The sequence below is a fragment of the Stegostoma tigrinum genome, chromosome 3 (genome assembly GCF_030684315.1).
Source record: "Stegostoma tigrinum isolate sSteTig4 chromosome 3, sSteTig4.hap1, whole genome shotgun sequence".
In the NCBI taxonomy this organism is placed as follows: domain Eukaryota; kingdom Metazoa; phylum Chordata; class Chondrichthyes; order Orectolobiformes; family Stegostomatidae; genus Stegostoma; species Stegostoma tigrinum.
Genome location: NC_081356.1, coordinates 14,290,054 through 14,303,045, shown reverse-complemented (window position 1 = coordinate 14,303,045; position 12,992 = coordinate 14,290,054). Strand labels below are relative to the sequence as shown.

Genomic DNA, 12,992 nt, shown 5'->3' with positions numbered 1-12,992 from the left:
ACCATCTGTGAGATAGCTGTCCTGCAGGTCACGAGATCAGAAGCTTGGAATGGTTTCTGACAGGACAGTTGGTGTATCTGCACAGCATGGACTGCTGAACTTCACAAAAAAAAAACAACTTGCTACCACCTTCTCAAATGCAATTAGTAATGGTATATGAATGCTGGCATAGCCAATAATTTTCATATCCCATGAAGGAACAAAATAAAACCCGGGATCTAACTAAAGGTTGAGTCTGCTGTTATACCAGGATAACTCTGGCAGACATCCAGGTCTCTGAAGAGCTGTGGAGTATACAACGATAGACCTCACCAGAATTTTGGGTGTCATTGTAAGTTTTAATTGGGTTAGAGTTGGGACTTAACAATGTTGCAGTTGAGATAACACAAACATAGTTGACAATAATTTGATGTAGGTCCAAATCCTGCTCCTCAAATGCTGCCTGGCCTACTGTGTTCCTCCAACTCCACTGTAATACTTGATTACATATGTTGTGATTGATTCAGACAACCTGTGATTGTGATATCGAAATAGGAAACTTTGATCTAGATGTTCAAATGTTGTAAATAATTTTCATAATATGAATTGAATAAAATAATTCTACACAAAGTGTAATATCAACAGCTAAGTTTGACTGTGGAGGCCAGAAAGTTCCATGGTGTCTGCGTTTGTAAACAGCATACACAGGGAAACTGTCATGTCAGTGTCTCCAAACCACTTTAAATTCATAAAATTGGACTGCTTATTGCCTCCTTAAATTGAATCTCCAGATTTCCTGCTTCAGTTTGCTCCTGCATGCATATGTTACAATGGAACTGTTCTGTTACATGGTGTAGCTTTGTTGTAAAATTGAAGATTATTATGCTGCTTTGTGGTTTTTTTCATGTATTTTTTTCTAACAGATTTTATCTGCCTCCCTGCCAGACAGGTAGGCTTGAAATTGAGTCCGTAGTGATAAATATGTTTGTTGCTTATTTTCCTTAAATTTCTCATTACATGGGCCTGTGTAAAACAAAGCAATTGTTATGCTGAAGGCTGTTTAGCCCAACTTAATTCACCCATCCACTGTAACCCTAAAGTCTGCCAACCAATTGGTCTTTAAATGGACTCATCATTTAAGATTTCCCACTCTGTCTAAGAGCCCATCACACTTAATGTTTTTTAAAAAAGAATTTAGGTCTTTTACTGTTTTGAACTGGTGTCCCCTATTCAACTCCTGCATGACAAAGCAGTATTCTTTTCTTTATTTCCATAATGGTTTTTATCTATTTCTGCAAGATCACTTCTTTTAGCCAACTATTTTCAAGGTTGAAAAGCCAAGGTTTGCCAGTATTTCCTCAACCACTTTTTGTTTTGTTTACAGTGCTCGAATATTTCTGTGACCAGCACTGTATGCAGTACTGAAAGTGTACCTTTGAGATCATTATGAAATATGATCATAATACCTTAACTTGTATTCTGATGTCAATGACTGTGCGGTTCTACTGGCTTTGATTCCTACAATGCCTTGGTTAACTCTACTGAGACTTCCTAATCGAATTCAGCTTCACACAGTAAACCATGAACATGAAGACTTTACACAGAATACATGTTTTCCATCTATAGGACATTAACATCTTGCATGGGAAGTTTATTATTCTGTGCCCCCCCACTTGTAAGTACTGACTTACTCTGATTCCTCTGCTGTTTCTAGTTTGATACCATTTGCATACTTGACAAATGCTGGCTTAATCTAGCTCTTAATGCAACATAGCTCACTAAATTTGACAATCTTGATTGTTTAGAAATATGAAACACAAGCTGGGATTGCTGTTTAGGGGCTGTGGCTGATGATTGTTAGAGTGGAGTACAAGGAGCCTCATGGTATGTCTGGCTTGTGCTAAGATGCTGCATGAAACCTTTTTCGGTCATCTCTAACGCTGCTTTCTGTGTCAATTTTTGTCTGTCTGCATACCTGTGATGCACTGTGCAACATTCCTATATGTAAATGCAAGATTTTGTTAGACCAGACCAGGAAGTGCTTGATGCAGAAACCAAGTACTCGATGTGATCATGTTCCATTTGTTTTATTTTGCAAAAAATAACTCTTGCCTTCAAAATTTTTTTGAACTTTAAATTCCCAATCCATTTTGACTTCACATGAAAATTAATTGGTGAAGCTGATCTGTTTTTGATTCATGGCCACAGGCCAACTGTTTCAGGTTTTGCTAAGTCATAGTGATTCACGATATATCTCCCCCATGACTTGCTACGTAAACTCTTAGAATAATTCCTTTTTGTGATTACTCAGTACAGCTGGCTGAAAGTCAACAGCTCAGGCCTCAGCATGAAAACAACACCTTGACTCCTTTATTCTGTTTCTTCCTCCCTTATGCTTTAAAGTAAAAGTACAGCCAGTCTGCTGCTTTATTCCTCCCTCTAAATGCTTGATTATGAAATTAAAACAATGCAGAGGTTGCAATGAATTCCAGGCATACATTTTAAATAACATTTTGAGATTGATGTGTGGGGGGGATGTATACAGTCAATTTTCAAGGAAGAGCCTCTGGTTAGAGCCGATTAGTAAATGTATATTGAAAAACTTGCATGTGCTGTTAGGGTGCTAGCAAGTTGTAGTGACTGTGTACAAGTTCTTATGAGCACATCACATGAAGAGCTGGTTGAACAGGATTGTGTTAATTTTAAGAAATCTCTACGGGACAGCGGAATATCACCTGAGTTGCAGTTTTCACTGCTCCTGTCAACTACAAGTTCCTCAATCTGCTCAAAGCCTTAAAATAGATACAGGTGTGAGTTTCCAAGAATATGAATGATTCATTTGCTGATTATAAAATAGCAAGAAAACTTGCAGTGTTTCCTGTTTCATTGATGACAGAACGAGGGTGAAGAAAACAAAGGAATTACCTGACTGATACCCCAATAATCCCTAGATGATTCAGATGTTATTATCCAGTAGCCTCAGAGGGTTTCTCAAAATGCTTAATCAGTCATTTTGTTGTCAATGTAATGAGCGAGTGGGCCCAACATGATGCATCTATCTTTACAGATCTGTGTAATTGGTGTTCTTCTTTCATTTTAAAGAAATGCTTATGACTGGTGTTTCTCAAACCTTCTTGGTCACAGGAGCTTTGCATACAGGCCAGTGTATTACCATACATTAATTGATTACGATTCCTGCAAAATGACGAGCCTCTGACTTACACTTTATACCTTTTGAGGATCCATCAGCTCTGTGACTGGTTCAGTAATCCAGCCCAAAAGTTTCATATGTATATGGTCACAAAGGTGCATTTCTTGAAATTGTTTAAAATTCTAATCATAGAAGGACTAGTGGTGTTGCGTCATGCATTGAGGAGCATCCTTCTTAGGTGAATATCTAGATTCTAGGCTTTAAGGCCGTTACTACCGTGGGATATTGCCTTGCACGTCTGACCCAAAAGTCTTCTGATGGACTTGGATGCGTACTTTCGCTTTGCTTGTTGAGCCAATCTTCCAGAGCTAGAAATTCTGACCAGGAGCCTTACATATTGTGAATTATTTGATAATTTTGTGATTCCCAGCTTTGCCGTTGGCATCCAGGTTGTGAGGTGCTAATCTCATGTCTTAAATCACAGTGTCATGACAAACACGACAGATTGTATGGTTGCAAATTGTGGTTGCAAATTGTCAACCTTAATCAGTTATCAACTTATTGGGTTATCAAATCTTGCAGAATGTCTTGGCATTCTTTCAGAACACTGTGCCAATAAAGTTACTGTTAATTGCATACAACAAACCAAATAAATCTCCTAAATCAGCGTGACATTTTGACTAAGGCCTAACTACATATTCATGTAATAACTCTTTACCTTGAAAACCACCAAGTCAAATTATAACACCTCACAATGTATTTTTTCCAGCTGTTTTGTCATCCTGGACTAGTAGAGATTGTCACTGCTTGTGGATACAATCTTCTGTGCCATTGAATGAACTGCTTAATTCCTACACAAAATACTTGGTACTGTTCATTGTTTGAGTTTTTAATATTTATCGTAATGGCCAAAGAAAGGGGGCGTAGCAGTTGGATACCTCCGACAGAAGCCCCAATCAGCACAAGTGAATACACAGTAGTTTCTCAACCAAGTCCCCTCCTTCAGCCTGCTTAAGATGTAGCCAGGATGAGTCTCCAACTGGAAGGAATTCGTGGTTGAATAATTTCTTCCAGTTCACTTGTAAAAACCACAAGCATTAATGTTTGGCAGGTTCCATATAGCTTCCTAAAGCCTAATTTTGGGCTGGACGTTTTTGCTTATTTGCAATTCCTCCTTGAGGATTTTGTTGTTTTCTTGATATGATGGCCGAGCAGCTTTGGCTACTCTGTACAGTTATTGAAGAGACAATGCAAGATTGTGCCTGTCCATGTAATGTCTGCAGTCCTAACGCAGTGGTCCAGCTTAAATGAACCAGTGTAACTTCCTGTGCCCAGCATCCTGATATTGTAGAGAATCCAAGGTTTGCATCTCTTTGAGATTTCTGTTCAGAATAATGATGATTCTGCATCAACTTCATTGTAAAAGAAGGCTCTATAGAGCATTGTACTTGAACTGGTCAGCTGCACTGTTTTCACATGTACAGGCAAATATTGAAATTTGACTTACTCACCAACAAACAACACCACACCATCCCCACATGTGCGTGCACACGCTTGCTTTCTCTCTCCCTTTCCCCTACCCCACCCATTGACACCATATCCTGTCAGATCTATAAACATCCATACTAAACATGCATCAAGGCTTTTTCAGACATGAGGCCCCTTAGGTGACAGTAACATTGCTTACGTTTTGCATGTCATTCACTAATTTTTGTTGACTCCATATTTATCAATCATTTAGACCATAAAGTGAAGTTCCTTGGAACTATGTGGAGATGACTTCCCAAAATGGTTCAGGGATGAGGAAATTCAGCTACAAGGTTATGTTTGGAAACTGACTTTGTTCTCTTTGGAACAAAGGAGGTTGCAATAAGTGCTCCGTCTATGTACAAGATTATGACTGGTTTAAATAAAGTGTTCTGTTTAGTGAATGGCAGAAGGAGACACTAATATAAGGTTTTGGTCAATGGATGTGAGGGGTGGATTTGAGGATGAATACATTTTTAACTGAGCTGGGAAGGGATAGAACTTGTACAGTAATTGGACTTGGCGAGGCTGGTGAATGGTAGGAACTACGGGCACTCGCTGTCTTTTGTTTTCAAACCCTGGCCCTAGGGATTTGCACAACATGTACTGGGGCAACAAGGGGTCAAAAACAGTCACTGGGGAAACTTGGAGCCTCTAGTTTCCCTCTCCTGGCTTTCTAGTGACCAGGTTTGAAGCAGAGCAGAAAAAAAAGCACAGAGAGCGACAAATGCAGCACACTACCAATCCATCTAAAAAATACATCCTCCTTCACAATTTGTCTTTCTCACTTTTACTTTTGATTTGGCACTCTGTTACTTATCCGTACAGCACTTATTAGCTGGGATATCCAACTTGTGGTGTAATGAATACCATCCACTTAAGGCCACATATTGCATCTGAAAGACAGGATGAAAGGCTGCCCACTGAGTTACCAAAAATGCCCATTTTAAAACCCACCATGTGAATGGCAGTATTTTCTTTCAATTAATTTGGTATTTCAGTAACATTTAGTGACATCTTTTTTTGAAAGCTTTTTCAACTAATAATACACAGTGCCACACATGTATGATATAATGGTCACCTTGTACACTTTTAAAATCTGATAACAACTGTCTGTAGGAACCTAACTCAGATTTTGATGTTGATTTCTGTTGAAAACTACGCTTTGCTTGAAGTCATTTCACTTGAAGCTGTGATTTTCAGGAACACAAACACAGCTTTAAGTAAGAACTCACTGTATTCAAGAATGAATATCTATAAAGTACATGCTCATATGTGAGTATTAAAAAGATAATGCCGTAAACTGTTTGACTCAGTTGGCAGGAGTTCTCTGACTGAGTCTTCTGCTTCTGCTTCCTGCTGATTTAATGTTGTAATCCACTGACGTTTATGACTGTGCTTAACAATGTGATAATAACCATGTAAGCTCTTCATGTGATTTTGAATATGAGATTATACATTGGTCAACACACCAGGAACAACTTTCTCTACCCCTCCTCAAATAATGCCAGGTGGAGCCGAAGTGCTACATTATTAGAGAGAATGTGATTCAACGCTCAGAACTTGTTCAAATAATGAGCCCCATTGGCAACAGTTGTTGAAGTGCAGATAATTCTTCCTGGTGCTGTTGTGCAAAAATGAATCTCAATTCTAATGAAAGCGAGATTAAGTTGTCACATGCTGTTTTATGGAACCTTGCTTAATGTAAATTGGCTGTTGTGTTGTCTATATAACAGTAACTACACTTCAAAAATAATTATTTGAAATTCTGTTTTACATTACACTGTTTGACCTAATCATTCTTTTGACATTCATCCCTATAATCCAAATAATAATCCTCATGCCATATGACTCTTACACTCATCCCTTTTTCCTTCAACTACCTATCAATGCAATTCTGCTTAAACCTGTCTGATAATGTATGCCTCATTCATTAGCTGTGAAACACTGTAAAATGTGGCTCACTGGTTAGCAGACTTTAAGCCAATCCATAAAATCAATGCATAACTGTATTGAACAATTTTTAGTGGGTGTTTTTAAACAGAGGTGTTTTTTTTCTTCTTCCTGGTCTTTAGGAGAAGAAGCTCAGTTATTAAGGCTGTCATTAATGCAACTTTTTAGAGGCAAGGCTGTTGATACCTATGCAGATTATGTTAACAGGTAGGTGTCTTTTGTGCACATTAAATACACAAGACTGATTGTAAATGTATAATTGAGCTATGTTCCAAAACTAGAACTTTGTGGAATTTATTCATGTGTCTGAAATGTCTTGCTTATTTGGATGCATTAATGTACTTTATATACAATGTATTGAGGTAGAATGTTATAGGCCTTGAAAATCTGTGGCAGTTCCTGTGAACTCCTGCTGCAAGTTTTCTGGAACAACTCCAAACTCAGTCAGGTTTCAGATGCACCAAGTCTTAGCCTTGATATGTTTTCTGGGAAGGCTTTGAGGGGGCATTGATTTAAGTAATTGGTACTCCGAAGACTGAGTGCTGCTCAGTTATGATCTAGTTTAGTAGTGGAGCAGTATACCTGACCTGATTTGACTAGTAAATGTCACTAGATTCAAAATAGATCTGGAAGATTGGTTCTATAATAGAATCAGAGAATCCCCACATTGCAGAAAGTGGCCATTTGGCCCATCCTGTCTGCACTGATCCTCCAATGAGCATCTCCCCTAGAGCTAGACCCCACCCTAGCCCCGTAACCTCACATTTACCATGGCTAACTCAGCTGTCCTGTAGCGTACACGACAGTTTTATTTAGCACGGCCAAATGACCTAATCTGCACATCTTTGGACTGTGGAAAGAAATGGAAGCATCTGACAGAAACCCATGCAGACGCAGGGACAATTGTGAAAACTCCACAAAGTCGCCCAAGGCTGGAATCAAACCCGGATTCCTGGTACTGTGTGATAGCAGTGCTAACTACTGAGCCACTGTGCCTCAATACATTCTTTAATTACTTGTTCTTGATTTATGCAACCTCTCAGCAATTGGGTTGATTTTCCAAGATTCTGCTTTGGGCACAACCATTAGATAGAAGCATCCCCTTTAATGCCTGGGATCCCTGGAACAATGCTAGCCACAGACAGCTAGCCGCACTGGCTCCTGCACCCTGTGATTCAACTCATGATCATGTTCAGCCAGTGCTAGGAGTGGTCTCAGAAAAAGTAGTTGGTATCTCTTTTTAACTGTGAATTTTCTACTAAAAGCTTATTTTTCTAAGTGACTTTGTTTTATTATTCAGAGTTTGTATAAGGAATCTGAAAGACCTCTCGCTGAGGTAAGAACACAATTTAATGTATCTAATCTCAGTTTTTCAGTGGGATTAAGAGATGATCCAAACTTTTTTGACTAGTTCCTCAGTTATCATTTGGACTGTAGAGATCACTTTCTTTTTTGGCTGTTTACAATCGAAGGTTACAAATGTTCTGGCTGTCATTTCACATTTCAAAACAGTTCTTGGATAAATTTGTTCAGATTTTCTTTATCCAACTCCTTTTTTATTAGCTTTTCTTTTAAAGTGGTAAAATCTCTCCATATGCTTACACTGCATGGTTTCCAGTGATTTATTCCCCAGCATTTTAATAGTCTGACAAATATCTGTTTCAATTCTTTTGTCCCTTGCCCATAATTCTCCATGCCGCAACATATCTTCGCTTGACTATATGCTTAATGTTTCTTAAACATCCCTGACTTCTACAGACTTCCAGATGCTGCATTTCCTTGATCACCCTTGTTTCTGTGAATTTCTCCAGTCACAAACTCTCCTACCATCTAATTTTGACTCCCTTATATGTTCCCACTGCCTTCACCTCCCCAGCAATGGCCATCAACTGGTAGAACCTAAATTCTGCAATTCTTAATCTAAATTTCATTGGTCATTCTCTCTGTCTAACATCTTGACAAAACTTATCACCACATTGTCTATATCCAAGGAAGCTATAAAGACACAGTGGATAGAGAGCAGTTGTTCCCTGTGGTGCTGATCGAGAAACAAAGCACTCGCGCCTTCCCCTGCAACCGCAGGAAGTGCTGCACTTGCCCCCACACCACCTCCCTCACTCCTATCCCAGGCCCCAAGATGACCTTCCATATCAAGCAGATGTTCACCTGCACATCTGCCAATGTGGTATATTGTATCCATTATACCCGGTGTGGCTTCCTCTACATTGGGGAAACCAAGTGGAAGCTTGGGGACCGCTTTGCAGAACACCTCCGCTCAGTTCGCAACAAACAACTGCACCTCCCAGTCATAAACCATTTTAACTCCTCCCTCCCATTCCTCAGACAACATGTCCATCATGGGCCTCCTGCAGTGCCACAATGATGCCACCCGAAGGTTGCAAGAACAGCAACTCATATTCCACTTGGGAACCCTGCAGCCTAATGGTATCAATGTGGACTTCACAAGCTTCAAAATCTCCCCTCCCCCCACTGCATCCCAAAACCAGCTCAGCCTGTCTCCGCTTCCCTAACCTGTTCTTCCTCTCACCCATCCCTTCCTCCCTCCTCAAGCCACACCTCCATTTCCTACCTACCACCTCATCCCGCCTCCTTGACCTGTCTGTCTTCCCTGGACTGACCTATCCCCTCCCTACCTCCTCAGCTATACTCTCCACTCCACCTATCTTCTTTTCTCTCCACCTTCGGTGTGCCTCCCCCCACCTCCCTATTTATTCCAGGTCCCTCTCCCCATCCCCCTCTCGGAAGGATCTAGGTCCGAAACGTCAGCTTTTGTGCTCTTGAGATGCTGCTTGGCCTGCTGTGTTCATCCAGCTCCACACTTTGTTTTCCCAGAGTTCCACCTATCCAGCTTGTGCAAACAGCTTAATAAAGGAAACATTTCAGTGTTGGGCTGACTGCCTCATGATCACTGGCCTTCAAATAACTTTCATTCTTCACTAGCTCCACATTGAAAGAAGGCTTCTTTTTCATTCTATCCTCTCTGCTATCCTCTTCTGACTAAGCAACATCCAAGTCAACTTATTAGATCAGCCCATTTTCTAGAATGTGGGTTTTTGTCCATTTTGTTATCCTGCTTGTTGAGATGTCTCTTGCTCGTGTGACTGTAGAAGTTTGTGGTTTTGATACCTTATGTTTGATACAAATCCACTGATAGCAGAAGTGGATTAACATTTTTTTTGCAGTGTATTATTTTCAAGCTAAGCAATACCTGTTTGTCATAAGAACTGCAGATGCTGGAGTCAGAGTCTAGCACACTTTGGAGCTGGAGGAACACAGCAGGTCAGGTAGCATCAGAGGAGCAGGAAAGTCAATGTTTTAATCCTGACCCGAAATGTCAACTTTCCTTCTCTGATGCTGCCTGACCTGATACACTGTGTTAGAATCTGTTTGTGTATATTCTTATTTTTCATGTCCATTGATCATCCAGGCTTAGGAGTGAAATAACTCCACAGGGGCCAGTATCCTATCACCAAATCACACTCCATTTACAAGCAGAGAGCCATCTCTGACTGAACAGGATCTCAGACACTCCAGTTCTTAACTCTCAGCCTGGGCTCCTTGATTTGGACAAGGTTAACAGCCCCAATCAGGGAACTCATATTATATGAAGCTCACCTGACTGACCTTGTTACACTCACTAGACTAGGCCTCTGGTGAGACTCCTTACTGAAGATGTTCTTAAAAGATCAATGACCACTATGTTTTACCTTAACCATCCGTTGACTTACTCCAAATTAAGTTGTAAAATTTAATTTGTATTTTTAACAAACTCATTCTAGTTGATTTTAATAAACCCATCCATTTTCAAATGCTTTCTAAAACAGAAAACTTGTGTTAAGTGGCAAAACCCTTTTGTGCTAGAAGTGAGTGGGTCTAATAAACACCTGAAGTGAGAATTTGCATGGTTCTGGTGAAAGTGCAGGGGAATAGGATTAGCTGAGTTTCTCCCTCAAAGAACCTGCACACACATGCTGAACTGAATGGCTGTCTCCTGTACATGATTTGATTGTACAATGATTTTGATCACCTAGCTTGGCATCAATTTTGAATTGCTTGATAATGCTTTGGTAAAGAGCTTTTGGAAGATTTAGCACATTAACAGTTTTAGGTTGCACTTTTGCAATCAGCCTCTTCAGACACTCCGTTACAATTCTTGATGACTGCTTTTGACGTGTTACTATTGTAAAGAAGTGCAGCAACCAGCGTGTGCATTGCTAGTAATAAGATATATGTCAAATTTATTTTTTCATTGATGGCAGTTGATAAAGTTTGGTCAGGACATTGGGTGAACTTCCTTGCTTTTTTTTGAGTACTAACCTGTGATCTTTTGTGTCACTCTCAGGTCTCATAGTAGAGGCTTGGTTTAATGTTTCAGCCAAAAGAAGCTCCTCCCTCCCACCCAGGTTTATTCTTCCATCAGGTAGAAGCTTAAACAAAACCTTAAACATATGTACCAACAGGTTCAAGAACACCACCTTCCCTACTGTAATTAGACTTCTGAATGGACCTGTCAAATTTCAAATCTAGTGTTGATCTTGCTTTTTATGCACCTTCCTTCTTTGCGGTTGTAACTCTGTATTCCTCCTTGCTCTGTGTTCAGCCACCCAGTAATTTTTGTATGGTATGATCCTCCTGTACTGCATGCAAAACAGAACTTTTCACTGCACCTAGGCACGTGTGCCAAAAATGGATCAAATGAAAATCAAATCCATACAGCCAGATTAAAGGAAGGAACGTTGAAAGGTCCAAATATGGCACTGGGATAAGGTGAAGGTTTCACTGGGACATAGGAACATGTTTTATTGTGCGACAGACAAGAAGTCCTGAGTATACCATATTATTGTACAATCATACGTATTTTTAAATCTTGTTCTAACTGCCTCTGCAAGATCTCTACCTATGCTTGGCAGTCACAGTCTCCATACTTTTGTGCCAGTATGTATCTATTCAATAGTAGGCAACTTTGCTTTCCCAGGCACTTAGAGTTCCAAATGCCTTTTGAAACGCAGTTGCTATTGTTCTGCTGGTGAATCTAGCAAACGCATTGTTTGCAACAAATAAGTCAACTGACTGACTAATTTATTTCTGCTTGAGGTTGAAAATGGTCACCAATGCTGGACATTGAAGGTGGACTAAACAACATATTATCAATTTTGTAGGCTTTTGCAATGAGCAGGAGTACCTGTTTATTTCAGTATCTCTACTTGATCTTTTTTACTTAAATTGATGTCAAACTTACTAGATTAGGTCAACATCCTACAGTGATATTTCCAGTTGTGTACAATGGTATCCAATTGGAAAATTTTATTAGTTTTGAGGTGATGTTGTTATGCTTCCATTCATTCATTTACAAACTCTCTCAGATGCAAGTTTTTCAAGGACCATTGTATACCAACATTTTGGAATACAATGATTTTAAAAATTTTGCACAATTAATTTCTTGATATTTTTGTGTGGAATCCTGAGGCAGTTTAATTAACAGTGAAAAAATCAGTTTATTGCAAGTTGGCATTTTTTTAATGAGTATCTTCAGTTCACCTTTAGATAACCCCACTTTCAAATAATTAAAAAATTCCTGTAAAACTAGATGTTGATTTGGCCACGGTTGTGTGCACCCCGTGGCCTGGCTTGCACTGTGCCATTGCATGTGTCATTTTTTCCTCATCAAGAGAGTCATTGGTGAGCACCCCATCTCCCACCAAACACAGCATCTAACCCCTATTTACCGGTCGCCACTGATTTCTGCTTGATGATTTCATCACTGTTTCTACCTCAAACGCAAGATGAAATTTCTGCTTGTGCCCTGCTGTCCAGCTGCCTCTTGCTTACCTCTGGCCCCAAGCCCTCAGTGACCACTCACAAGCTGCAGTCCTCATTTCCATTTTATTCATAGATACTGCCAGATCAGTATCTATTACAGTGTTCCTCGAGAGATTCCCATGCTTGATGTTACTCCTAGAGTTTTCTGCTTATCCTGATTTTTCATTGGTGAACCTGGGACCATCCCTACCCCTTTCCACATCATCTTTGTTTTGGCTGGATTTGGAAATTGCAGCTATGTAGGACTTTGCCTGCCATGTCAACACCACAATGCACATACATATGCAGAAAGTGCACTCCCTGCAGGATCATGTGGTGCACTCTTCCATTTTTCTTGAACAGTTTATTAATTTTTCCAAGGTCATCTAGTTGTGCCTTTGTAGCAAAGCAAAACCAAGCAATTTGAAAGGGTTGGAAACAACATGTGCTTAATTCGGCCATGGATACAGCCTGCAATATTTTGTCTCTAAAACCAAGATCAACCAAACTAGCATAAAAGATTTTGGGCATTTGATTTGTGCAAGATGTAATTTAAGTTTCA

General features: G+C 39.8%; 1 protein-coding gene across 6 annotated transcripts in view; it reads left to right on the top strand.

The window, feature by feature from the left end:
• Window positions 1–12,992, top strand: part of LOC125451333 (uncharacterized) — a 99,457-nt gene that overhangs the window by 21,620 nt on the left and 64,845 nt on the right. For 5 of the 6 annotated variants that reach the window (XM_048528348.2, XM_048528346.2, XM_048528347.2 and 2 more), the window contains 2 exons: window positions 6,733–6,817; window positions 7,911–7,946. The exons of the other annotated variant lie outside the window; for it this stretch is intronic. In XM_048528348.2, coding sequence (XP_048384305.1) covers window positions 6,733–6,817; window positions 7,911–7,946 — 121 coding nt within the window. The remainder of the gene's footprint in view (window positions 1–6,732; window positions 6,818–7,910; window positions 7,947–12,992) is intronic. 6 annotated transcript variants of the gene reach the window in all.